General features: G+C 40.4%; 3 protein-coding genes and 1 long non-coding RNA gene across 6 annotated transcripts in view; 1 reads left to right on the top strand and 3 right to left on the bottom strand.

Annotated features, from left to right (window-relative positions):
• Window positions 1-115: 115 nt before the first annotated feature.
• Window positions 116-3,747, bottom strand: LOC118425172 (leucine-rich repeat-containing protein 46-like). Its single transcript, XM_035834003.1, has 8 exons — window positions 3,444-3,747; window positions 2,937-3,021; window positions 2,195-2,303; window positions 2,017-2,063; window positions 1,645-1,754; window positions 1,311-1,380; window positions 732-907; window positions 116-320 (listed from the first exon to the last, which is right to left on the bottom strand). Exons 1-8 carry the CDS (start codon window positions 3,517-3,519, stop codon window positions 133-135), a joined length of 861 nt encoding a protein of 286 aa, XP_035689896.1. The 5' UTR covers window positions 3,520-3,747; the 3' UTR covers window positions 116-132.
• Window positions 3,748-4,177: 430 nt separating this feature from the next.
• LOC118424157 (integral membrane protein GPR155-like) lies at window positions 4,178-21,452 on the top strand. Of its 2 annotated transcripts, XM_035832690.1 has the most exons (16): window positions 4,178-4,314; window positions 4,845-5,265; window positions 5,560-5,723; window positions 6,268-6,500; window positions 6,919-7,087; window positions 7,898-8,053; window positions 8,361-8,444; window positions 8,776-8,993; window positions 11,125-11,212; window positions 11,534-11,572; window positions 11,890-12,082; window positions 15,909-16,004; window positions 16,405-16,532; window positions 16,997-17,092; window positions 17,704-17,768; window positions 20,830-21,452. In XM_035832690.1, the coding sequence occupies exons 2-16, from the start codon at window positions 4,911-4,913 to the stop codon at window positions 20,939-20,941; spliced, it is 2,196 nt and encodes a 731-aa protein (XP_035688583.1). In that variant the 5' UTR covers window positions 4,178-4,314; window positions 4,845-4,910; the 3' UTR covers window positions 20,942-21,452. The 2 variants fall into 2 exon arrangements, with proteins under 2 accessions (XP_035688583.1, XP_035688584.1); XM_035832691.1 differs by lacking the exon at window positions 11,534-11,572.
• Window positions 20,976-22,651, bottom strand: LOC118424158. Its single transcript, XR_004832181.1, has 2 exons — window positions 22,545-22,651; window positions 20,976-21,624 (listed from the first exon to the last, which is right to left on the bottom strand). It is a non-coding gene; the product is annotated as an uncharacterized LOC118424158 (long non-coding RNA).
• Window positions 22,652-23,834: 1,183 nt separating this feature from the next.
• Window positions 23,835-26,528, bottom strand: part of LOC118424483 (oxidoreductase NAD-binding domain-containing protein 1-like) — a 4,442-nt gene continuing 1,748 nt past the window's right edge. Inside the window, exons 4-7 of one of the 2 annotated variants that reach the window (XM_035833055.1) lie at window positions 26,029-26,173; window positions 25,163-25,408; window positions 24,587-24,692; window positions 23,835-24,394 (exon numbers count right to left, since the gene is read on the bottom strand). In XM_035833055.1, the coding sequence (XP_035688948.1) occupies window positions 24,228-24,394; window positions 24,587-24,692; window positions 25,163-25,408; window positions 26,029-26,173 (664 nt within the window). In that variant the 3' untranslated portion in view covers window positions 23,835-24,227. Of the gene's footprint in view, window positions 24,395-24,586; window positions 24,693-25,162; window positions 25,409-26,028; window positions 26,174-26,210; window positions 26,353-26,528 lie in introns of both variants that reach the window. The other variant, XM_035833056.1, reaches the window with a different exon arrangement.

Raw genomic sequence — 26,528 nt, 5'->3', positions numbered from 1 at the left:
CTTTTCCAAAGTCATATCCAGTTACTTGAGTAACTGCTTTTTTGTCGTATCTTATTACCTGGATTACCTTCATCAAAGTAACATGAGCTGTAATCTGTGAAAATCCCAAATCATACCTCACTACATGATCTGTTAATCAGCGTCTGCTCTCTCACTCATCCTGGAACTCAATCTGGGTGTGGCTGCCATGGTGAGTGCTGATTGGCTGCGGACCTCCTCCAGTTCAGTCATGTGATCCTTATGCTGCCGAAGTACGTCCTTAACCCGCTCGTGCGACCTCTCCACGATCCCACAGGTCACGTCGTGGAACATGCCCTTTCCTGGGGTCAGAATTAGCCACACATCATTATTACAAATTCCACAAAATGTACAATGACAAACTACTGTAACTTTGCAGACACTATACTTCATGCTAAAACAGTCAAATAACACCAAGCAAAAACACTCACTCACAGCCTATGACCACAGCAGTCATAGGGGCAAAAAACAAATCAATCTTCATACTTTTCATATCTCATAGAAAATATTTACCTATTGCAGGCAGCTGTCTGATGTAATCACATTTAAAATGGACATGTACAGGTATTTCACAAATTTAGATAGACAAAGAGGTAACAAACCTGACACAATTGACAGAATTGGGCATAACAACTGGAAATAGATGGACTGAAGTCACCTTTCTGTAATGTATTATCCAAAGGATACACCCATGCATGAAAGTGTAGAAGTACCTTCCACAGCATCAGTTTCCTCATCATCATCATCCTTGTCGTCATCATCATCATCCTCCAGACCTTCATCATCCTCATCATCTGACACCTCCAGCCCCGCCTCCATTTTCTCCTGCCGGGTCACCTGCTGTCCATCCAGCTGCTGCAGTTTTGGAAGCACCTGGATCAGCTGTTTCCTGTGGGGCAGAATTGCAAGTTTGTTTCAATTATTAAAGCTAACGGCACAACCCACTGTACGTGCAAGTGCTGTCTATGTGCAAAAACGTGGGCAATCTTACGGGATCCGTAAGTGGTAAGCACCGCCTCCATACAAAAAACAATAAGTTGAACAGAATTTGCCGGAGACAGCACTGTTCTACGAATGTCTGTTAAGTTTCCTTATTGTTATCCAACACAAAGGAATGACTTCTTTAAAACATCAGAGAAACATCTAAGATCAGTTACAATTTGTAACTAGAAATCATGCAACAAGTATCTTAACGAACACCTAGGAAGAGCAGGCTGAGGACAGAACAGCCTCCAGAGGTACACAGATTGTCTCCTAAGACTGGACTGTCAAAGAAAAAGAAGTGGTCTTACCTGTAGTCTGACCTCTCTGTACATGGGTTTCCATTCAAGGTTAGAATCACCAGACTCTTGGGCAATTCCTCTGGATAGGGAAACACAGAATTATATATAGCAGATGAAATCAAAGATTTAAAAAATACATTGCTCTAAGGTATGTGTCATTCTTACATAAAATGTCAACATACGTCTTTGAAGCAGTGTAAATATGAGACCCTTGTTATACAAAACAAGTCTTATAATCATGGTTGTAGGAAAGTAGATACATTATCAAAAGAAAGAACTATTTCTTTCAGTTCCAGCACTAGCAGTAAGGGTGACTACAAAGTGAAGATAATCAGAGTTTTACCTGGGTTGACCTCGTCTATCCGGTTCTCAGACAGGTCCAGAAAGCCCAGACCAGTCAGGTGCTGCAGGTTCTCAACCTTGGAGATCTGGTTACCTGCTAGGCACAGAAACCTACAGGAAAATATGAAACAGTTTCAGTACAAATTCAACACACCTTCTCCTGTGTGACACTATGAAGAAGCCTTCAAATGAAATTAGAGTTGCCTGTTGTAATCCGATTATGACTTTGTGTGCACTGTGCTGTATCTCAGCTCCTTGACTGCATTCTCAGTCCAAGGTGGGGTAGTCGTGTTTTAGACACAAAAATCATAAAGTTGTGCCTCACCAGTTTTTTCTACAACACATTGATTTATGCAACAGAATTCTGACTTACCTTATTTTAGGGAGGCACTCCAAATTTTCAATCTTCTTTATCTGATTCTGTAAAAAAGAAAAAACAAGAAAAAGCTTCAACTAAAATGCCTCCTCAGAAAAATGCTGATATCATAATAATGAACATCTCTTCTCCTTTGAATGAAGTGTTGCTATTACAAATTAAATGTCATTTTTACCTGCTGTAGGTAGATGTTTGTAATCGGTCCCAGACACTCCAGGTTGTCAATCTCACCAATGTTTTCTCTGTCCAGTCGAAGATGTGTAAGTTTCATCAGTGCTGCTACACTATTAAGAAGAGCAAAATCCAAAGATTTCGAAAGATGTAGTATAGTTTGAATCAGTACAGCATCAAAGATATATAAATGTGAAATTAATAGAATAACTTACTGTTTTGGAATCTTTTTCTTGTATATCTACCATGTATTTTCACTTCGTAGATACAAATTTAGTATCCAGAAGTCTTTTAGTAGAACTTCTAGAAGGCCTGCAAAGGGGCAGGGGAGTAGAAGACAGACTGAAGAAAATAAAGAAGAAAAGTTGTAAGAGAAAGAATTCTATAACAGATTCTGAGAATAAACATATGAAACAGAAGACGTATTGCTTATAAGGGCTCTAGAAAAAAACAAAGAAAGAACAAGAAGACTAGAATACTTTGTTGGAGAGGACAAAATTGCAATGAGCCAACTCAAAATATTCATAACCCAAAGTACAAGTTTGTTTCTAATTGGGATGCAAGAAATCATGATTTCATGTTAGACATTCACTTACATCTTACTTATATATATATATATATATATAGCAATGAAAAAATAATGATCTGAAAAATTACAAAACAGAGCTTTTTTCTATTAACTCCTCATAAAAGATTAATATGTCTTGTTGATGTTACATAAGTCTTTGAAAAGGACATTTTCCTACAGCTTGTCTGACTCCTTTGTGATCCCAGCTGGCAGGTTCCTCTTGGCAATCAGAGACACTGAGATCCGCACAGACTTCTTGGGAGCTGTGAAGGGGAACGGAACAATAAAAACTCTTTCATTTCTAACGTTATATACAAATAGATGCTAACCAACCATGTCTGGAAAAAAATACAGAGAAAAATGGAAGTGCAAGTCCTGGAATTATTGCATCTGTCACACAATAGACAAGCCGGGAATGATAGTTCATTAATAGAAAAGCAACCTAACAGGACGAGTTGTTGTTGGTGTTGTTGTTGTCCTTGAGACCTTCCTACCTGGCTGAAAGGAGTCTACAATCTGCTAATAATTTGGGCTCTCTCCCTAAGGTGGTCGCAAAAAAAAAAGGTCAAGACCGTCCCGCTGATGACGGAATAAACCTATCTAGACATGAAGCAGCGATTTACCCACATAGTAAACAATTAATTCGTTGACCTGGAAGTTTTCAAAAGACAGAAAAACGCCCTACCTTCCATCTCAACGTCATTTTCCGCCTCGAATTTCCACAACTCATCACCACCGAGATCGACAACTTCAGACGCCATAATTTTTCGCGATCAGCTTCGAACCAGGAACAAAACAAGGTTTCCTAAGAATTTCGCAAAGACCGATAGGTGCCTGGTATTGTCTGATGAATTAGAAATCAATCCTCTGGGGTTATAACAAGAGAAAATGCGACGAAACGGCGTCTGTCCCTATGGAAACCGTCTCGAAAAAAATTATGTTTTGGCGGTAGCCATTTTGAATTCTTGAAATGAAACAATCCACACGCAACAAGAGGAAAACTTGCCCGGATTCAGAGAATTTGATATGTATAAAACATTCTGTTGAATCTTGAAATATTCTAAAATATACATTTTCAATAAAAACTATTGCGTTTAGCAGTAAATGTAGTAACTTGTTTAATTTTAGGTTTATTGTATTTTGTTCTGGCGCGGTGTGTGTATTTTGTTTCAAAGGTTAGTTCACTTTTACGTTGGGGGCTATATTGCTTCAATCAGCGTAACATGAAATAAACAATATCATGTAATGGTTCTATCATGTGTTTTCTTATATGTAAATGATATATTAAATGTATCATCTGTACATGTATATGTTGCACAATTAATTTGGTGATCCTCTTTTGATAAGTTTTTTAATCAAAACACCCCTTAAAATGTGTAATATGGACTAATCTTCGATGTCGAAAGTAGGTCACGCCGGCGCAGTTTGACAACCAACTCTGAAGGTTGTGTAACAAGTTGTGTAACCGATTTTTCCCACGGTGTAGCTGTGTTGTTCTCCAACCATGGCATGAGTGATCAAGAGGAGACACCGAACCAAAACAAACTAAAGCAAAGGTGAGGCTTGTTTATAAACTAGGACGTTGTAAACAAATTGTTCATTGTGGAAGAAGAAGAAGAAGAACACAACTTGAAGAAGGTGGTGGGACAAATGAGAGGACACATAAAATTATGTATCTTGTAGGACGTCACTTGTAGCCCGACGTGTTGAGTACACCTTTTTTGTCTGGCACATTATGATTCTTCAAGCAACATCTGCATGTTAACGTATAACTTGACTCTTGAGATGTTTTAAATGAAAGCAGTGTGGCATGTTACACTGAGGTCGAAGCGGATGTGAAGTGCGTGACCAGAATGTTTGGCATCCTTCCATTATGGTGACTCCCATCCCTATATGACCTATTTCTCCTATCTCTACAGGTTGCGCCACTTTGTGTCAGACAGGAGTTTTAAAAGTCAACTTTCTTGTATTTCAGAGTCCAGTTCAGCTGTTTGCTTACTATAGATCTTTCATACTGTAGCAAGTATTGTATAATTCTTTAACTGATAGCCCCCTAGTTAATAAACTGTCCTAAACGTTTTTTCAGGTGCAACCTGTCAATGTGCAATCATAATTCCACAAGCAGAAAAACATCTATAAGACCTCTGCCATTATGTCATCATACGCTGTGTTCGACAACTTGTACCCAGCCATCATCCAGTGTTTCGCCATCATCTTTGCTGGATACCTCTTTGGGCGAGTCGGTATCATCACGACATCCGCTGCCAAAGGGTTGGAGAAATACATCTCCTACCTGGCCCTTCCTGCACTTCTGTTCCAAGCCATGTGTACGCTGAAGTTCGAGGCCGTGAACTGGTGGTTCCTGCTGGCCATGGCCATTGCTAAGTCTTCGGTGTTCCTGCTGGTGGCCGTGTTCACGCTGGTTCTAGGGAGGAACTTTGGAAAGGCTGGACTGTTCGCAATCTTTGCCACCCAAAGTAATGACTTTGCCCTGGGATATCCTATTGGTAAGCATCACAAAAGAAGATAGTAGATAAGGAGGGCTTGTTCACCTGTTCTCTGGAAAACATAAACAAGATAATGAATTTTTTAGTATTAGTGAGAATCCTGGACTTTGTAGCAAAGACAAAGAAATAATGATCAGAAAAACTATTTTTTAAAGTACAAACAGTTACCAACAGACTTCATGCCTGCCAACAATGAAGCCAAAAGTTTAAACCTTTCTTCAATCTGTGTATTCTTCTTAGCAAAATTCCTAGTAGTTGTAGTAAGAGTACTACTGATGTTCTATTGTTCCACAGTGAAAGCCATCTACAGTTCCAGCCGACCAGAGTTCCTGATTTACATCTACCTACTGGCTCCTATCTCTGTAGCCATCCTGAATCCCCTGGGGTTCATACTCATGGAGGTCCAGAGGAACATCGACTCCAGGGAGGCAAAGAGCAGGTGCAGGAGTGTCCTTCAGGTATTCCTGTTTTATGATAAACTCCATAACCTATTGTATAGTGTGGGTAAACAGTACTCTCCAAGCAGATGTTGATGGGGAAAATTGTTCTTGTATGTTGTCTTTTTCTGCCAGCTATCAACAGAAAAGGCGGCGTATAAGAAAAATGTCACAATTTTCCCCATCAATCTGTGCTTGGAGAGTACCAGTAGCTTGGAGAGTAGGTTAACAATATAGGTGCTGCAGGTAATCCAATAATCAGATCTGGATATCTGTTTTGGCCCTCTTCGATTTCTAACTTGTACTTGTAGAAGAAAACAATAAATATTGGTGGTGAAGCATTGTGAAAATAGTTTTGTCCCAATTTTTTTGGGAAGAGCTGTGTAGTGTAATACTGAAGAAAGTATGAAGTGATTAGGCCTTTGTAGATTTGAATAAATGAGGAACAAAAAAAAAATAATTTGCCTTACCACACCAGCAAGAGAACACATTATGTTAATTTTCATTCGCCAAGTTGATCTGAATATTTCACTATATTTCATCATTTTACTCTTTTTTTTTTCAGGTTATAAAAGGGGTGATACTAAACCCTATCATCTTCATGGTGATAATTGGCATTGCTGGGAACTTTGCCTTCCACGAAACGGTGCCCCCTGTACTGTCAGGTATCCTGGATGTGCTGGGGGAGTCTTTCAGTGCCACAGCCCTGTTCTACCTCGGACTCAGTATGGTCGGAAAGATCAGCCAACAGGCTCGCTTTGCCTTCATTGTGCCAGCTATCCTGGTAGCAGTCAAGACGTGAGTATGAATATGAACATTGTTGAAATATTCCCAATTGTCAGTGTAGCAAAGCTTGCTATTGAAGAGCACCTTTTTTGGGACACGTTAAGTTAAAAGTTGTATACTCTCAAAACTGGGTTAAGACCACTCAGGGGACTTATACAATTTAGTTGATCAATAGAAAGAATTATCTATTACATTTTTAAGGGACCATCAAAATGTTTCCACATTGACCAGGTGCTCCCTATGTAGAGGTGGTCACTCATACAAAGTTTGACTGTATATATGAAATAAGAAAAATGTGAGAAAGTTTTATCTGTGACTCCAGTAGGATTGGTTGCTGTATTCTTCAAAAATCCAAGAAAGCCTACATGTATCTGTGCAAGACTTATGTAGGATTGGTCTTCTTTAGGAATCCATGTTTTGTTTTTTCCAGACTGCTACTTCCGTTTGTTGCCCGTGAACTTGTTGTTGGCCTCCAGATTGGCGGTAATGACACCAACATGACAGAAGAGTTCCGTAACTATGGCTTCCTGTACGGAACCTTCCCCGTAGCGCCTTCTGTCTTCATCTTTGCCTCCAACTATGGCCTGGCAACTGAAGTGGTAATGTTCTCACTGTTGTTGTTTTTATGATTAATGTCTAGACATGTTTGATCAACACAAAGTAAAGTGAAATCCCTATGGAAATTGCCATCATAGACAGAAAGCATTGTCAAGATTACTTCTCAATGAGTGACTCTCTTTATATGGTACAGGACAGTATTATTATTAAGAGAAAAATAGTGCATCAAAGCCAATTTGACAAACATAAACCGAGAGAGAGACAGATAATATAGAGTACTTGTAATGATTCACGACAAGGGTAGCCTATGGGTACAGGTTGTGAGTCCTTAAACTTATCATGAGGTCATGTCTTATAAGATATCCTATTGCAAAACAATCTAACATAGTAATATTCACTGTTGCATAAAATTTGGATCACCCATATGCATTCATGCCTTGTTGAGTCTTACCAAAGACTTGAAAAATGGTACACAAGTTGATTTATCTGCTTAGTACATGTACTTATATATCAGCATTTATGAGAAAGAGTAAAGCAGTTGAACACACGCCGCCACCACTGCGATTCAATGCGACCCACTGTAATGGCCATTGTGGCAATAGAAATGGAGTTGGGTGTTTACTGCACAAAGTCCTGTCTCTAAGAACGCATGGATAACCTACACACACAAATCCTGTAACTGCGACTCACGTATGTCCTCCAGTACCCCTAGGGGTCCAGTATGCATGAGCTACGTCTCTACTAGGCCCTAGACACCAAAAATTTTGTGAAGGGTTGAAATTTTTTTTCTAAATCCATAAAGTCAACTGATCATTGTGCCCTGCTGATGAGTGTATTCCTGCCCTCCCCAGATTGGTCCAGGCCTGGTGGTGTGCACCTTCCTGTCTGCACCACTAATGTTCATGTCAGCACAGATGAGCAGCCTGTCCATGGACACACAGACCAACCTCATGGCTGTGGTCATCAAGACAGCCTTCGATGTCAGCATCATCGGCCTCATCTTCTGTGTAAGTAGTCAGCTTTGAATAGTTGTTGTACATGTACATGTATGTCCATTTTGGGTAAAATAATACATAGTTGTAGAACCCTGTTTTCTTGTCTTTTTACCTCATATAGAGTTGAAAGGTTGTTCATAGACCTTTCCATCCTTATTTCCTCTTTAACTGAAGTTGGACCTACATGTACCAATATATAAACCACAGCAGGTTATAGTCATTGTGCTACATGTATGATTGATAAGTTCTAGCCATCATTTGCTTCCATTGATGCCATTTTAGAAATCAATTTTTTAATCCCTGCCTTACCTTTCCCTAGGTTTGGGTACTGGCAGTGTTCTTCCTCTCAGGAAAGTTCAAGCAACTTCCTCACAAACTCACCACATGTCTGGTCTCATCTCAGGTAAGAAAACCTATGGTAAACTGATGCTATCAGCTTTAAAGATTCAAGGACAGCCTTAGTATACTTGCATATCTCTTCAATTGTGCTTGAATTGCAGAACCTATAGGATTGTACTCTTAGAATAGATACTGTGATATACTAGTATAAGATACGGTAAGCTTGTAGCAGAGCTATTTCTACCTTTGATAAGTGATTTATGTTTAATACATTTGTATTCTGAGTACAAACTATTACTACAATCATGTATTGTGCATCTATATTTGTCCATCTTTAAGAAACCATGTATATACAGTGCTGCAATACTGTATTTTTTCCTCTATGTTTCCCCCAGGTCCTTGGCTGTGTAGGCATGATCCTGTTCTACACACTCGGCTATCCACACAGTGAGAAAACATGGCAGGCGTATGTCTCCTTCACTGTGATGATGATCGGCACCATCAGCTGTCGCACATGGACAGCAGCGCTGGCTGTTGGGCTATTCTTACTGAAGAGGGAGGGGGCAGACTTTATCAGCAGGAACATGGGACTGTTCCATATAGTCAGCTGGGGGTAAGGCCTAAAAAATACAATTGCTATGTCATAAGTCATTATGGATAAACTGAACTTTAACTAACCAACATTAAAATTGATTGGGACTTACCCCAAATTTTTGGCCTTGTTCACGGAATGGACCCGTCCACTGTAGCTTTCAAATGTGATGTCAGAGACACGTGACTGTAGCAGGAGTTTAGTTTATCCATAATGTCATTTACCAACACAGATGAACTTTCATGCTATGTCATAAGCAGCGTTCCCGCCAGGCATACGTCTTTACGTCTTTGGACGCATCTTTTTCTGGAAAGACGCACTCGGCTCAGCTGAATGCGTCCATAAAAAATTCTGAAAGAAAGGCTGACCTGTACCACCAGTGTACAAAATGTATCTGGAATCTTTTAAAAAAATCTGTCTTTATAAGAAGGAATTCTACCTTTACAATTTATACTTCAAATTCTTCACTTTCCGGTCATCCCAGTAGTCTGAGCATGGGGCGGAGGGCGGCACGTTTTACAACTAGCGAATCCATGTACAACACACCCTGCCACGCGCCAGTCTGAGCCGTCCGTTGCGCAATGTAATTTTTTGTAGTCCGTGAAATACATCTGACAGTCAGCATTCTTTAACACTCGAAGAAATCTTATGCAGATTTTATATTCTGATATTAACATAATACTAACTTGTCCTCATTTTCACGTATTTGTTAAAGATTTGTGGGCAATACTAGTGTTGAACGAACAAACTGTTCTGCGCGAGTGCTGCACATCTCAACAAAAGTTCTCACGCTGTGGGCAGATGATTGGCAGTCGGTATTTTTGACAACAGGCCGCCGGCGCCATGCAGTCCAGATTGGCCACCAGGTCCAAATCCAATCATCTTAATAACCAATCAGCATTCGATAAATGTAATGTTACACTCTGTCATTGGTCACCGGGAAAAAAAGTTGCCGTGTCGTCTGGCAACTTGTGTTTCTTCCCTAGCTGCTAACAATTTACTATTAAAGTTTCCCCATTTATCCAAGTTAAAAACGTGCGCGGTAAATAAGTGAAGAATTCAAAACTATACAGTTTATTTCTTATTTAAAAAATTCCTTTTGTTTCAAAAAGACAAAATTTGCGGCAGAAAAGGGGCCGCAATATTGTTGTCAGGCGTCGATCGAGTCGGTTGTGCACTAGCATTGGCCTCCGTGGCACATGGCGCGGCACGCCCCCCTCCCCAGATGGATCGTCGATCGCAGCGCCCAGCACGCTAGGACGTCTTTCTGGCTACTCCTTCAAGGCTACACCGGCACTGATCACTGCCAAAGAGGCAGCAGATCGTCCTCCTTCGAGTAATGTATAACGTCCTTGGTCTATTTAAAAAGAAATCCAACCAAAGATTTCACTCCGAAAACGGGGTTACCTGAGGTCGCAGGAAACAAACGCACGCTCGTAGAAAATGACGGCGCGGCCTTGTAAAACCCCACCGATTCGAAAAATTTGAGTAAAATCATCGGGCAAAATAGAAAAAAACACAAAGTGTGATGGCGCCGTTATTTTATCGTCTCGGAAAACTACTGTATTTGATGCGGGAGGGCGCAACATCGATCGCAGGAGGTAGACATTTTTTTATTCAATGACGGAAAAAAAATTGGCAGAGGGTGGTCGTGGATAACTGAAAATGGCAGTAAAAGAGGCAACCGACGTCCAATCTCACGTGCATGGTTATCCTCTCAAATTGCAGGAAATTGTGTTCTAGAGGGTTTGAAAATTCAAATTTTCCCGGGGGAGCATGCCCCCGGACCCCCCTAGAATGCGAGCGCCTGCGGCGCTCGTCTCGCACCTCCGGCGCTCATTACGCCCCTCCCAAATATTTGGACACATACTTTCAAGAACCTGGCGGGAACGCTGGTCATAAGTCTTTGATTTACATCCTGGTCTCTTCAGGCTTGACTGCAAATGGTTTGGGGGTACTCTAAGTTGCTTTTATTCAAGGCATATCATTTAGAGGTTATCTTTGAACTGTTCATTTGAACAATTCATTTGGATTTAAGACCACACCTGTACATGAATTTTCTGTACTGGTACCTATCTCTAGTACATTCGTTCTGATGTTATGTCCCAAGAGTTATGGTGTATCTGCTTGTATATATATTGTATGTTTGCAGGACAGCCATTCTGCTGACAGGGGTGCTGTTTGTAATCCATGCCATCACTGGTTCCACGTGTGATCAACCCATGCATGATTCCTGCCAGGTCTGCACCTTACTTTTGTGGATTATGAATGCTACTGTATTATTATCTGCACTGTATTATGATCATGTATTCTGGTATATCCACCCTTATTCCATATTAAGATACATGTATTTACACCAAAAGTACTACAAGTCTTACTAATCATTTAATCAATTAACAAATACATGTAGTCTATTATGGATCAACAAATAGTCTATTATGGATCCCTGTCATTTGTTTTGAGTTGTACACTCTTGTTTCATTCAAAAAACATACCTTTAAGCCTGGTGAGAGACTGTTTACTATTTACCTGTGTTTTTCTTCTGTTTCTGTGTTTTACAGTTTCCTTTCCTTCCTGCACAGTTCTGTACTTCCTCTGTGGTAACTTACTTCACATATGACATATACATTATATGTACAACATACATGACATACGGTTGACATAGAGTATATACAGATTTTGATTATAAATATACAAAAAAGCTACATGTATCGTGCGGTATAAAAGAGTATCATGATCCCTCATATGAGAACAGCTCATATATTGGTTCTTTTGTGGTAGGTCTATTCAGAATACCACAATATACTTGTTTCCAATGGCTAAAATTAATTCTTACATCCTGAATGCTTTGAAGCATTTTTTCCAGCTCGTCAGACCACAACAACCACTCAATGTTTTTTGTCACTCACATGTACAGAGCATCACCATGACTGGCGTGTTGATCGTGTGTATACTGGTGACTGTGGGATCACTGGTGGGACTACAGAAACTCGGGCACCTCAGGTCAGCAAGACCAGACAACAAAGACTATGATGAAGTCCCAGATCCTCGCAGAGAACTGCGTGCCCAGTGTGGGAACCACAATAACTGCTGCGCCAACCCTGACGAAGGTAAGATGTCACTAGAATGCTGGAATGAACTTCAAACTGATTCAAAACCTTCAACTTAAACTCCTACTACAACAAACCCTCCTCCTTCTTTTACCCCTCCAATTCATCAATATCACAAAGGGATTGTTGCACCAAAATACACATTCACATTCACCTTCTCCCACTACACGTATGTCCAAGAATTATATTATTTTTAAATAACACAGTACTCTACAGCTTTTCAGAAGTTTGGTTTGCAAGCACCTGTGGAAGTTGTATTTTGGTCTCATAACCACTCTTATCTGGTAGTTAAGTTAGTCATTTTCTAGAATATAGCTTATTTAAAAGTATGAGCTTGAGAAAAACCCTGTTTACACTTGTCTGGTAGAATTGTCCAAAAGAATGTAAAAATGTTATGTCTCATTGCTATGGACAAAAGGGTGAACTATTTAACAGTCATATATCTGCCTGCAACCTCCTTTTTTTATCTATGTATACAGTATCCAGCCATGTTGCCACGCACTGAGAAAAATCCCATCATTTTGTTTAGTTAAGAATGACACCTGATACTATCTAACCAGTGCTTGTCTCAGATCTCGGATATTTGCACACGAACATTTTGTACCTAATGGAGACCAGACTTATTACAGGTTCAGAAACAGACTCATAAAGTTACGCTTAGATTTGTCCACCAAGACTCTTTGCAAGTCTAGATCTACAAAATGTATGTTGAGTGTTTTCAAGGCTGTCCGTGGTGATATGAGATATCCTTGCTCAACAAACGAGAAGCAAATATGGTAAGTCCACTGATGTTTGTTTGTAGTTTTAACTTAAAGCATAATTTGTTTGATCAGCATGGGGGTGGATGACATTTGACTAATAGGTTGAATTTAGGTTATTTTGGTGTGAAAGTATAGATTCATATGCAATTTTGATTCTAGATTGTGAAATTAAGTTCCACTTTGTTGTGATATTGTGTAGTTTGAATATTTCTAATATAAAATAATAAAGGTCTGAATTGGCCAAGTATGGAGTGTCATACACGCTCTCCAAAAAATTTGAAAATCACACATCCAACCTTGTATTATCTCAATTTTGCTTTATGGCTGTGAGTCATAGACAGTAAATACTTCTCAAACCAGGAAACTGGGCGGTTCCTTCACCAGGATGCTATGTGCTATATATATATATATATACAACAAACGTGGGTGAGAACACACAACAAACAAAGAACTGTATGGGACCCTTCCACCTATCTCTACTGAAGTCAGGCGACGCCGGTTAAGCCTTGCTAGACATGTTACTCGACATGGCGAACCAGCAGGTAAAGTGCTTCTTTGGTCCCCAGAAAGATTAAAGGAGAAGAGGCCGTCCATACCTTATGCTAAAGAATTTTACTACCTAACTGTAATGATGAGTGATAGATTGCACTGGAAGCGAAGCTTTGTTAATGCTACCACTCAATAAGAGTATATGACTATGTACATGACATTGTATGTATGTTGAATATTAGACTACATAGGATAAGTTATTAAGTAGACACAGCTACTTTCATACTGCAAAAAAGGCTGATATTCATCCTGTGTTACTTATTTCCAGCGTGAGTGTATCTCTATCCATGTTGGCCATGCTGGGTGTCAGCTAGGTAACACCAGCTGGGAGCTGTACTGCTTGGAACATGGGATCCAGCCTGATGGTCACATACTGAATAACAAGACCACGAACATTGAGGATAACACCTTCAACACATTCTTTAGTGAGACTGGAACAGGCAAGCATGAGCCCCGTGCAGTTTTTGTGGATCTGGAGCCAACTGCAGTTGGTAAGGGCAACCAAGATCATTTCCACCTCCATCCAATGCTTACAACAAAAAATTTATGACATTTAATACTGGAGCAGTTTTGCTACAGTATGCCCCCCTAGGCCTCCATATGTGGTCTAAGGCATTTAAGCCTGAGAATTTTTTAACAAATTTTCTCAGTCATGTAGATATTTACGGTCCTAAGCCAATCCTCCAAATAAGGACACTGCAATCTCATTTTGCATATCAATGACATGTCAGGTTTCCTAACCTCTGCTATTTGGGGGATGTAGGTGTATATCAAGCCTGCTGCATGATTTTTTATGTTCTGGTCTCAGTTTCTAACGATATCAAGCAATGAGTGCACAAATTTAAACTATTAGAATAACATCATGCCTATGAAAGATAGTTATTTTATCCAATTAAGTCAGTGCCTGATTATGAATGATTTCGCCAGGATTGCAGCTTAAATATTAATATGATTCTCCATTCTGTTCCCCAGATGAGGTCCGTACTGGCGCATACCGTGATCTGTTCGACCCCGAGCAGCTCATCACCGGTAAGGAGGATGCTGCCAACATCTATGCTCGTGGTTACCACACAGGTGGTAAGGATATCATTGACCTGGTGCTGGACTGCATCCGTAAGCAGGCTGAGCAGTGCACCGGTCTTCAGGGCTTCCTCATCTTCCATTCTGTTGGTGGTGGCACCGGCTCTGGCCTCACCTCCCTGTTGCTGGAGCACCTGTCCATGGACTACAGCAAGATGTCCAAGCTGGAATTCTCTGTGTACCCAGCTCCTCATGTGTCCACTGCTGTGGTAGAGTCCTATAATGCAGTCCTTGCCACTCATGCTACCCTGAAGCACTCGGACTGTGCCTTCATGTTTGACAACGAGGCTGTGTATGACATATGTTGTCGTAGCCTAGGAATCGAGAGCCCAACTTACACCAACCTCAACCATCTAATCGGTCAGGTTGTCTCCTCCATCACTGCATCCCTGCGCTTTGATGCTACCCTGAATGCAGATCTTGCAGAGATCCAGACTAACTTGGTGCCCTACCCACGTATTCTCTTCCCTCTTGCCTCCTACGCCCCTGTCATCTCTGCTGAGAAGGCTTACCATAAGCAGCCATCTGTTCTTGAGATAACCGACGCATGCTTCGAGCCAGACAACCAGATGGTGAGGTGTGATCCTGGTCATGGAAAATACTCGGCCTGCTGTCTAATATACCATGGTGATGTGGTGCCCAAGGATATCAACACTGCCATCGCCACCATCAAGACAAAACGTACAGTTCAGTTCATCGACTGGTGCCCCAAAGGGTTTAAAGTCGGCATCATCTCCCAGCCTCCCACAGTGGTGCCTGGCGGTGACCTGGCCAAGGTGCAGGGTGCCGTGTGCATGTTGAGCAACACCACCGCCATCGCTGAAGCCTGGGCCCGTCTGGACCACAAGTTTGACCTGATGTACGCCAAACGTGCCTTTGTTCACTGGTACATCAGAGAGGGGATGGAGGAAGAGGAGTTTACTCAGGCCCGTGAAGATTTGGCTGAACTGGAAAAAGATTATGAGGAGATTGCTGCTGACTTTGTGGAAGAAGAGGACAATGAGTACTTATTAGACTTGTAATTGGTTGTACCGGAAATAGCTGACTAAAAACTGCCTGATATTAATGATATTTTAAGAGTAATAAAAAGGAAAGAACTTGGTACACAGCTGTGGACTCCTTTTTTTTATATCAGCAAGCCAGCAGCACACATTGTACAGTCACATGATACACTTACACACTGTCACACATTCGCCATTTTACTGGTTTTAGTTGGAAATAGTCAAGATGGAATGTCTTCCTTTTTTTATCTTATTGTAACTGAACTGCATTTTATGTTAGGCAGCAAATGCTTTTGGTCACATTTATTACCAGCACTGTAATGTTATTTTATATTCAAACTCAATAGATAATGTTTAAAAATTTCCTCAATGAGATTGACAACTAAGAAAGTCAATGCATCTCACCAGTTGATTCTACTTGTATGTGTTCTGTAGAGTGTCCCATCCTGACCTCATCGGAGTCTGGATGTCAGAGACAGGGTTTTCACAGAACTTCTCAGGTTGTGGTCTCCTATCAGTCATTATCATCAGGTGAGAATCCCTTCTAGAAAAAGTTATGGATTGTTCTACACATACTTGGTATATACATGCTTTTAATGGCTACTTGAATACAATCAGAGGAAATGGTGCTTTAACAGTAACTTGATAGCTTTGTAAGGTAATGGCAGTGGCATAGCCTGTGTTTACTCAATCTCTTACTGGCTGGGGTTAATGACCTCCTCCCTGTACCTCCCCAGTAGGGTCGAACGGTAGGAGCGCAATTTTAGTCAGGCTATCAGTACTGGTGGATTAATAAGCTAATTTATGAGTACTCAAAATCTTCTAAAGATATGTTTTATTGCTTGACTGTTAATTTAGTCATACATTGTTGTTACACACATTCACAATAGCTTTTTCCATGACAGCTCTGAAACAACATGTTTAATTTCAGAACCACTGATGCCAGGAGCTGGAGATGGTTATCAGCTGGATGAAGAGGAGCAGGTGCCAGAGTCACATGACCAGCAAGTATCGAGACACGTGGTGGTGCTCATCTGCCTCACACTGTCCATGTTCATTGTGAGTCTTAAACAGAAAACTAGTCTTGCCTTTAACTTTAAGACTGAATGTTTGTTTGTCTGTTTGGACCTTTGTTTATTCATGAAAGCTCAAGTCAGCCTGCAGGCCACTTTTCATTGACATCATGAAGGGAGAGGTAATGCTCAGACAAAATATATGTTGAACTTGTTCATTCTTGTTTTCAACAGAAGTCCAACAGAAATCATAGAAATGTAAACCATTACTCTGTGGCCACCAATGTTCTCATGGCTCTAGAATATGTATCATCTTTACTCTAAAACATGCTTTTACCTGATTGTACCATGGTAATGATTGGGAATATGCTTAATGTTCATCATTTCACAATCTTCATATACTTTATGCTAATTAAAACATATATTTTTTCTAGACCCACTTTGTTGGTACTACAGTTACTAAGTCAAGTTTCATGCTTCATTCTATCTGTGACCCCCTCCCCCTTGCAGGAGCTGTTCTTATGTATCTGGAGACTGATGATGGACTCCATGCAGGGCATCTACATAGAGCTGGAGTTCCTCAATAGTGTCTTCAACTTTGCTCAGGTGAGTTACTTGTATGTATGGAATAAGATATACCTGATATAGTCAATGGAGTGCCTTATGCTCCACCAAAGGGAGTGAAAATGATTAGGTAGGTAGGTGTAGTCTGTGGCATATGCTCTTTAATTGGCATTAATCTAAACTTTACCTGTCAAAGTTCCCTTTGTGATCAATACAATTTATAGGTCAGTGGAATGTTTCAAGTAATTTCAAGTACTGCTACAATGATTATAAACAATGTTGTACTATGACATCACACAGCTCTATGTATACTGGACTTCACCCCCATTTCTTATTGGTTGTGGTGACAGGACTTGAAAAGTGAAATATCCTGTGGCTGTTCAAATATGGAACAATACCAATACTAACTGGTATTTTTAACATGGGACTTGGGTGGTGTTAAGAATTCAGGAGTAAATCTAATGAGACGAAGGCACGGATCTGTGTGGTAGATTATAGTACTAGCTAAACAAATTTTATTTGCAGCAGAAGCCAAGCTTAGCTTCACTTAACATGATATTTAACCTTAAGCATGCTAAGGTAGTCAATTGACACCACATTTGTGTTGGTTATGGTCTTCAAACAGTTTCAAATGCTTTTTTTCTTTTCTGCAGGGTATATTTGCATTTGTTGCCTTTGGTCTGGACACCCAGATGATCCTGCATCCGCTCATCAAAAAGTATGTACGGATGAGGAGGTCCTCATCTCCTATCAACTCTCCTCACTGATGACAGCCAATCAGCTTCCATTCATTCATCACCATGGAAACAAGAAATCAACTGATTACAAATACCAACAGTCCTATCCTGATTTTGCTGATGAAGGACACTTAATCTGATATATTCATGACAACGTGCAGTCATACACTGTTACTGAATTACATCACCAATCACCACCTATGGAAACAAGAAATCAACTGACTGCAAACAAATGCCAACAATCCCTCTCAGGTTCCTGTCCATACCATTATTTTAATGATCAAAGTACACTCTATATGACAACTCAACTTGATCTATAGTATTACATCACCAATCATCACCAAATTATTATTTTTTAATTGTAAGAAACACCAGTCTCTGATTTCATACCAATAACATCATCTTAGTGTGATGAAATGATGCTTAATATGATCCATTCATGACAATTCCTAAATATGATAGTTTTGTATGCGTCATTGCCATACCACAATTGCGCCAAGTAGGTTGTACAGAGAGTCTGTCTATGATTTCATTGATCTTAAATGAAATGATACTTAATATGATCCATTCATGATAAGATTCAGATAATATACATTTGTGTACATTATCACAGATGGAACAAGAAATCAATTGATTGCAAAGAATGTGCACAATAATCCCTCTCAATTTCTCATCCATTATGTGATATTGCTGAGGAAGTCTCTCAATATGATGTATTCATGACACTGACACTCAGTGTGATCTATTTATCATTTGTGCCAGGTTTGATATTCATGTATACATTTGTATTAAAAGGTAGTTTTGTAAGCATTAGAGTGACTTAAGCTAGGCCTGCAAAATGCTGGCAGACGTGATAGATACAATGTTACTTCTGGAAATGTTTTCAGGTAAAACATTGCCTTCAGGAGTAAGTAATATCGTTAACATGCCGATTAAACTTTGAGATGAAATTTTCTAGATAAAGATGAAGTGAGATGCATGCAGTGCCAATGCTGTAGAGCTCATGGATATTTCTTATCCATAATGTGATCTCACTAATGAAGTGACACTCAATGTGATCCATTGACTTTTTTTTCCAAATCTGATGTCCATGTATTTATATATATATATACGATATTTATGTACGCATCAGTGTTAAATGTTGATATGAGGATGACTCAAACTAGGCCTGCAAAATACAGGAGGATATTATGAAAATGTTCATGGAAATGCAGGAGGATATCAGGAAAATGTTCATGGAAATGCTTTCAGTGCCTTCAGCTGAGCTGATCTATGTGTTTTCTCCATATTGAAAAAAAGGAGCTGAAAATTCTGACATCTTTGTAAGAAAAGCACTGGATTTTGAACTGTGGCCATATCAGATAGAAGCAGTATTGTTAACCTGCAAGTACTCACTGATGAAACCAGTAGCTGAAAATTGCTAGTCATAGATGAAGACAGTGAATAGATATACAGTGCCAATGGCAGTGCTGCAATGTTCATAGATATTGTAGTGGGGCTTAATTTCGAGTTTTTCCCAAAACAGGTTTCAATAATACATAAAAATAAAGATATTTTTCTTGGTACAATTTGTTAACAATACAATTTACATGTGCTTTTCCTTCTACGGGAGACAAATAAAGGCAGAGGAAGTTAATACAAGCCTTTTTCATGTCAGGTTCTATTTAGCAGTTTGTTTTATGTTATTACCAATGTATCTGTATAAATCATACTGATTGAGGTCACTTTGCAGTTGAAAAATGACTTTAACTGGACTGACTAGGACTGTCCTTGGTACTGAACGCTCTCTATTGACTAGGACTTGTCTTTGGTACTGAACACGTCACTCTCCCTTGATAAGGACCTTCCTTGGTACTGAACACCTCACTCTCCTGTGACAAGGACTGTCCTTGGTACGGAACACTTCACTCTCCTGTGACTAGAACTGTCCTTGGTACTGAACACCTCACTCTCCCGTGACAAGGACTGTCCTTGGTACTGAACACCTCACTCTCCTGTGACGAGGGCTGTACTTGGTACTGAACACTTCACTCCTGTAACAAGGACTGTCCATGGTACTGAACACTTCACTCTCCTATGACTAGGACTGCCCTTGGTACTGAACACTTCACTCTCCTGTGACTTGGAATTGTCCTTGGTACTGAACATTTCCCTCTCCTGTGAATAGGACTTGCCCTTGGTACTGAACACTTCAGTCTCCTGTGACTAGGACTGTCCTTTGTACTGAACACTTCACTCTCCTATAACTAGGACTTGTACTTCGTACTGAACACTTCACTCTTCTGTGACTATGGTTGTCCTTGGTACTGAACACTTCACTTTCCTGTGACCAGAACTGTCCTTGGTACTGAACACTTCATTCTGCTGTGACAAAATGTGTCCTTGGTACTAAACACTTCACTCTCCTGTAACTGATAAGGTCACTTCATAGTTGCAAAATGACTACTACTGGACTGACTAGGACTGTCCTTGGTTGCCCTTGGTACCGAACACTTCACTCAAATGTGACTAGGCCTGTCCTTCGTACTGAACATTTCACTCTCCTCTAACAAGGACTGTCCTTGGTACTGAACACTTCACTCCTGTGACAAGGACTGTCCTTGGTACTGGACACTTTCCTCTCGTGTGACTAGGACTGTCCTTGGTACTGGACACCTCACTCTCCTGTGACAAGGACTGTCCTTGGTACGGAACACTTCACACTCCTGTGACAAGGACTGTCCTTGGTACTGAAAACTTCACTCACCTGTGACTATGACTTGTTCTTGGTACTGAACACTTCACTTTCCTGTTATTAGGACTGTCCTTGGTACTGAACACTTCACTCCTGTGACTAGTACTGCCCTTAGTACTTAAAACGCCACTATCCCGTGGTCAGGACTCCTATGTCCTGAACACTCTTGTGACTAGGACTGCCCTTGGTACTGAACACTTTTTCACACAATTTTAAACAGACATTCCTATGCACTGGATATTCCCTTCACTTGTGAATGTGAACAGACCAGATTTTGGTACTGAATACATGTTATTGTCCTTCCGAAGGTATCGCTCGGGAAAATGCACGTCTATATTATGTGGCTGGCGGTCGACCGGTTGGCTGGCAGGATCAGCCACAAGAGCAACGACAAACCCGTTGGCGGTTTGGAGCTGTTAAGAAGACTAAAAACACGCATAGTCCACGTGTTTTGTCAAGTTTATCTATGCAAACAGTTGTATGAATTCCAACATCTTTTTATTTTTACGAAAATGCATAAAGATCAAGGAAGTTAAATCAAACGCTATGAATAGCACAAATATAGCACAAATGCTTTGTTCTGAACAGTTAAGTGTTAACATTACAAAATATAGACCGCTGAACAATGTCCTATTGTGTAAGAACAATACAGTGAATTTCTTGAGGTAATACAATTGTATTAAGACTTCTGTCCAAATGATGCACACATACGTGCCTATTCTTGCCTAGAATTTATATGTTGTATAATGAGAGAGCCTCATCTTTCTTGAGCAAAAGTCGATTAAAAATGTATTTGCTTTGATACATTCTTTGTTATCAGAAAGCTCATTCAGTGTTTGTAAAAAACAGAATATACATTTACCTGAAATAAAATTGCTGTTACCTAATGTATGTGTTATCATTGCTGCTAATAAAGGGTATTCATTTCTTATGTCGCTTTTCTGTGATGACGATTCGTCCGCCTCGGAGTTCTCTCTCCACGAGTTCTGGGGCTTGATTGCGCATGCGTGTCTTCATGTCCATGACGATTTGACGGCCACGTCTGGTGTAGATGGGTCTGCCGTCGTCGTCCCAACGCCTGGGGACTAACTCCCGGTCATATCCTATACATAACGTATAGAGGTATTTCAATCTTGTTCTTGGGCACAGACCTCGAATGAAGAGCGAGGCAAAATTATGTTTTTGTTTAGGGTCTAGTGTGCTGCCCGCAGACTTTGAAGAGACCTGTCCTTGGTGCTGAACACTCAGACCAGTCATTGGTGCTGAACACTGAACACACTAAATTGCGAACACAAAACATTGGTTGTATAATCGTATACGTCAAATCTAATAATAAATGCACCTTCAGCTGATTGAAATCTAGTGTTATGTATTCTTTCGTTGTCTCATAAGAATGTTCATGCAATTAGTCTTCGGACATTATTTTGCAAATAAGTGAAGCTAGACAACGATCGAGTTTAATTCACATGTATATATGGACGTGTGCTAGTGCAGTGATACCCTAAAGCTTTGAAGAGACTTGCCTTTGGTACTGAACACTGTACACACTTATTTTCAGCACAGATGTCTACGTAAAACTTGTTGCAAAATCTACTATAGTACGTTGTTTTTCTTGTTGTAGAACGTCATATATATTTACGTTATTGTTGCGTCTAACGTCATAAAATCTGCAACCCTGTACCGTTACGTTACAGTAACACTACTACTGACGAAGTATCCGCATTAATCGATGAAACGTACATTAATCGATATCATATCTTGCCATAACCATCATAGTTAGTCACATATTGTAGTGCCTTCCGATATGTGAAATATTTCTTGTCTGCTGTTGTAGCCAAACAATTAGTATAATTTGGGGTGTTTTACGTTAACGTGTTCCGTTGATTGTGGCTCCTTTTTCTTACTACCTGTAACGTTGTAAACTTGTAACTGTACTTTTGCAAATTCATGACAGTTGTATCGTTCATTATACATACAGCTAATCATTTGAAACTGACTGAGTTCTCAGAAGTCACATTTTTACCTGGCACGGACCGAGATGAATCTGATATAGCTTTTGCAGAACCAGAGGCAGATCTCGCCCGCTTTGTGGACTTAAGCTTGCTCTTTCCCGGCGCTGCTTTCGCCGCACCATGCCTACTGCCGGCTGAAGCAGACGGTCGCCTGGAGTTCGCAAGCTGCACCGTACGTCCACGGAGACGCAAGTCTTGTGCTATGGAACGCCCGCTCTGTCTTGCCTTGCGCTGGTTGTTGTCAACTTTCTTCACGCTACCGCGGCGCTTCGAGGCCAGCATTCTCCCGCCTCCGCCGGTAACAGCGACTTTACTCGACGACTTTCTGGACTTTCTTCCATTTTCTTGCTTGGATCTCTTTTGTTGCTGCTTGGATGACGTTCGTGCCATCTTGAGTTTTGGTTGTCATATAAACGGTCATAATGCCTCTGATGATGATGTCGTCATTATAGATCTGATAATGTGTCATTATGGCGTTCGGGAACGTTTCAAACGTTTGTTTCGGCATTTGTTTGTTAATAATGAAATTCAAATCTGCATGCGTCATAAAGTATATAATTCCTTGTCTAAGGTAGGCGATGTAACGTTTACTACTTTCTACCGACGTAGCCGGGAGATCGTTTTCGGGAGATCGCGAGTCAGCGCGATGTTTGTGCTCCTGGAAGTCTATGAAAGAGGCAAGCCAGACCTCCTGGTAGAATGAAAGCAGTTACAGAAACCGGCCAAAATGTGGACTTCAAATATGCCAGGGCAGACTGACATTGCCTTGGAGCTGATTGACCACGACAGAGGGTCCGTCAGGAATCGCTAACTTCAACCTCAGGTCGAGGTATTTAAGCCCAAAGGCAACATTATTTCTATTGAAATAAATCATCCCCATTTTGCTCCATTTCTACAATTTTATTTCATTCAGTCAAAAGGTCTGTTGGAGATGTAAATGCACCAGGGTAGTAACAGTTAAGATACGAAGAACTGGTACCTAGCTAGCAGTACTAGTGAGGAACCTTTTATACAGTTCTAAGTAAACCTATCAAAGATGATTGGAAACTTAACTTTTGTTGATCACCAATGTTCCTTTATCAATTGCATTTGGGTTGTATCATTAGAAGCCATGTTTATTATTATTTGAAATGATTACCCATTTGTAACAAATGTTGAGGAGCAATGAACAAAGAGTGAACTAATCAATCAAACCAATTTTTCCAACTTTTATGAGACATGTAATTTCTAACCATCGTCTGACTGGAAACAACAGACAGTCAGTGCGTGTGTAAACATTGAGCCTGAACAAGTCTCTTGAGTCTCCAAAATATTATGTTTATTGATATTTTTCCATGATTTTCTACTATGGTAGCATCTAGCACAACCTCAAATTCTATATTTGACGTATACAGCACTATTTTGTAATGCACAATCTTTCAAGATCAAACACATCGTGTCATACATGTACATAATGACAACAAGTGTATGAGCCAGGACTGTGCCCTGCCTTAGATTACATCTGGCAAACCTGTGCCCACTTGGTGTAATTTGGCTTATACAATGTATTCATATAAGACATGCCAATTGTTGTCTGTCAAAGTGATGGAATGACCATCATTTTTGTCCATCTTCAGCAAGAAGATTCTGTCAAAAGACAGATGCAGGTAGGACCCTGGTATGGTATAAGTATAACGTTCATAATCCATAACTTTTCACCACCACTTCTCAAACTTAATGTTAGCGCTGTCCACCCCCAGACAGCTGAGGTGGTGTGCCATAGACTCGATCATGGGAGGGGGGCCGCAGATGTACGACAAGGTCTGGTCACCATGGAGACCAGACAGCTCCGCCTTCAGGACTTCTTGGGTGATTCTCCCAACTGGAGCAATAAAAGATCATATTGAAATTTCTCCTTCTTTGTAGTTGAGGAGTGTCAATTTGTATCAATCAAATCAGAAATGACAGAACTATACCCTTTTGATCTATCTAAATACTTAAGCATGAAGCTGTGCAATACGGAAAAGTATTCTAACATTTGATACTTCAATAGTGGTGAAAATATTGGTAATACCCTTTGGCCTAGGGAACTGGCTGGGGTTTTTGAATTCCTGTTGCTGGGTCACAAAGCACTGAAGGGACATATCTGGAACCTCCTGACACAGCCTCAGAATCTGTTCCTGTCAGAAAAAACAAAACAATTTTAACATCTGTTCTTTTGTATATATCTAACAATCACTTACTCATCGTAGTAGTAGGTCATAAATGTTCTAGGCATTTTGATGTATGTCACTCTCCATCAGAAAGCCATTCATACATTACTGTTTGCCTTTGTAAACATGGTGTTCAGCACCAAGGATAGGCATGTTTGTATGTGGATGGTGTTCAGCACCAAGGACATGTATGTTTGCCTGTGTGAAGATGGTGTTCAGCACCAAGGACAGGCATGTTTGTGTGGGGACGGTCTTCAGCACCAAGAACAGGTATTGTGACTGTGTGTAGATGTGTGTTTAGTATCAATGGCAGGCATTTTTGTGTGTGGACGGTGTTCAGCACCAAGAACAAGTAGAACACTTTTCATGAATCTCAAACCTTTATTTCAATACAGAAAAAAATGTCAGAACAACAAAAAAACATTAAGATTTCTTACCCTAAACAACAGTTCCCCTTCATCCCTGGCACTGTACAGGAGCACAGTCCGTCCAGGCTTGTATGCTGTTTCACCTCTCTGAAGACTCACTCTATGTAAGTCGACCACATGTTGCACTATAGAGTACAGGGGGTTTATCCCTACACCCCCAGCAATCAGGAGTAAGTCTTTTGATTGGTCCCCATCTTGGGGGTCAAAGTTGAAGTCTCCTCCAACTCTCATTCTAACCTTTGACCCGACTTGACACTGAAATAAGAAATTGTATCATTTCAGTAGAAAGTTGGCAGCTAACAAAAGTCCATCAAATCTTACTGTTGATAACTTACACTGCAGGTTACAACTTTAAAAAATTTCAAAAGCCCATTAAATGGAAAATGGAATATTTGATTTAATCTATATATTACATTATTACTCAAGACCTCCTAAGTGTTGGAAGGACCAGATCACAAAAGACACTGCAGAAACTAGAGCACAGGACAGTACGATGTGGAAAGAAGTGAAAAAGAGCAAGGGGCCAGTCTCTGGCTTAAGCACTTAAGCAAGCAGGAAGGCATATACATTAAACTGACTTTCACTGCAAATATGCACAAAGCATTGGTAGATTACATGATATCATGATGGGGAAAGATTTTGCCTATTAATTCTTTGATTGCTTCTTTAGTGTGGAAATTTGAGTGTAAAACCTGTAAGAACATCAATTTGCCAAAGACTTCATCAAAGCTATGCTAATCATACAAAAACAGGGAAAGATTTTGCCTGCTGATTTCTTTGTTTTGTGTGAACATTTGAGTGTAAGACATGTCAGCACAGCAAAAGCCTTTATCCAAGTTAGGCTGATGATTAATGCTTTCAAACAAGAACAGCACCTTGTGGTGCACCCAATGTGCCGGGGCCTCCTCGCTACATTTCACGGCCAGATCGAGTATCCCATCATGCTCCAGTTGACCTGGTGCAGAGGTCATGGAGAACCCCGTGAACTGACCATCCAACTCAGGGATGAAGAAATCCACCCTAGGGAGGGAGAACACAAGAGAGAACAGCAGTTTACCTGTGTGTGGACCCACTTGGCAGGGGGGTGTTGACTAAATTTAACAGCCAGCTCTAGTATGCCCTGGTGCTCCAGTTTGTGGGGTGCAGAGCTCATGGAATAGCCGCCAACAGTTTTTATGGAGGGGATGAAAAAGTCAACCCTGTAGGATTGTAAGGAAAGACGATAAAGCTGGAATTATTGTGACCATGTCCACATTGTGTTGTCACTGTCAAATAAGACCATGAGTACAACAGCTGCTTCTATTAGCATTTTTCTGTCAAGAAGAGGGATAATCATGTAGCAATATCAAAGATTGTGAAGCACTTAAATACATCT

This window comes from Branchiostoma floridae, chromosome 10 (assembly GCF_000003815.2).
Source record: "Branchiostoma floridae strain S238N-H82 chromosome 10, Bfl_VNyyK, whole genome shotgun sequence".
NCBI lineage: Eukaryota > Metazoa > Chordata > Leptocardii > Amphioxiformes > Branchiostomatidae > Branchiostoma > Branchiostoma floridae.
The sequence above is the reverse complement of the archived record's forward strand: the minus strand, read 5'-3'. Positions and strand labels throughout refer to the sequence as shown.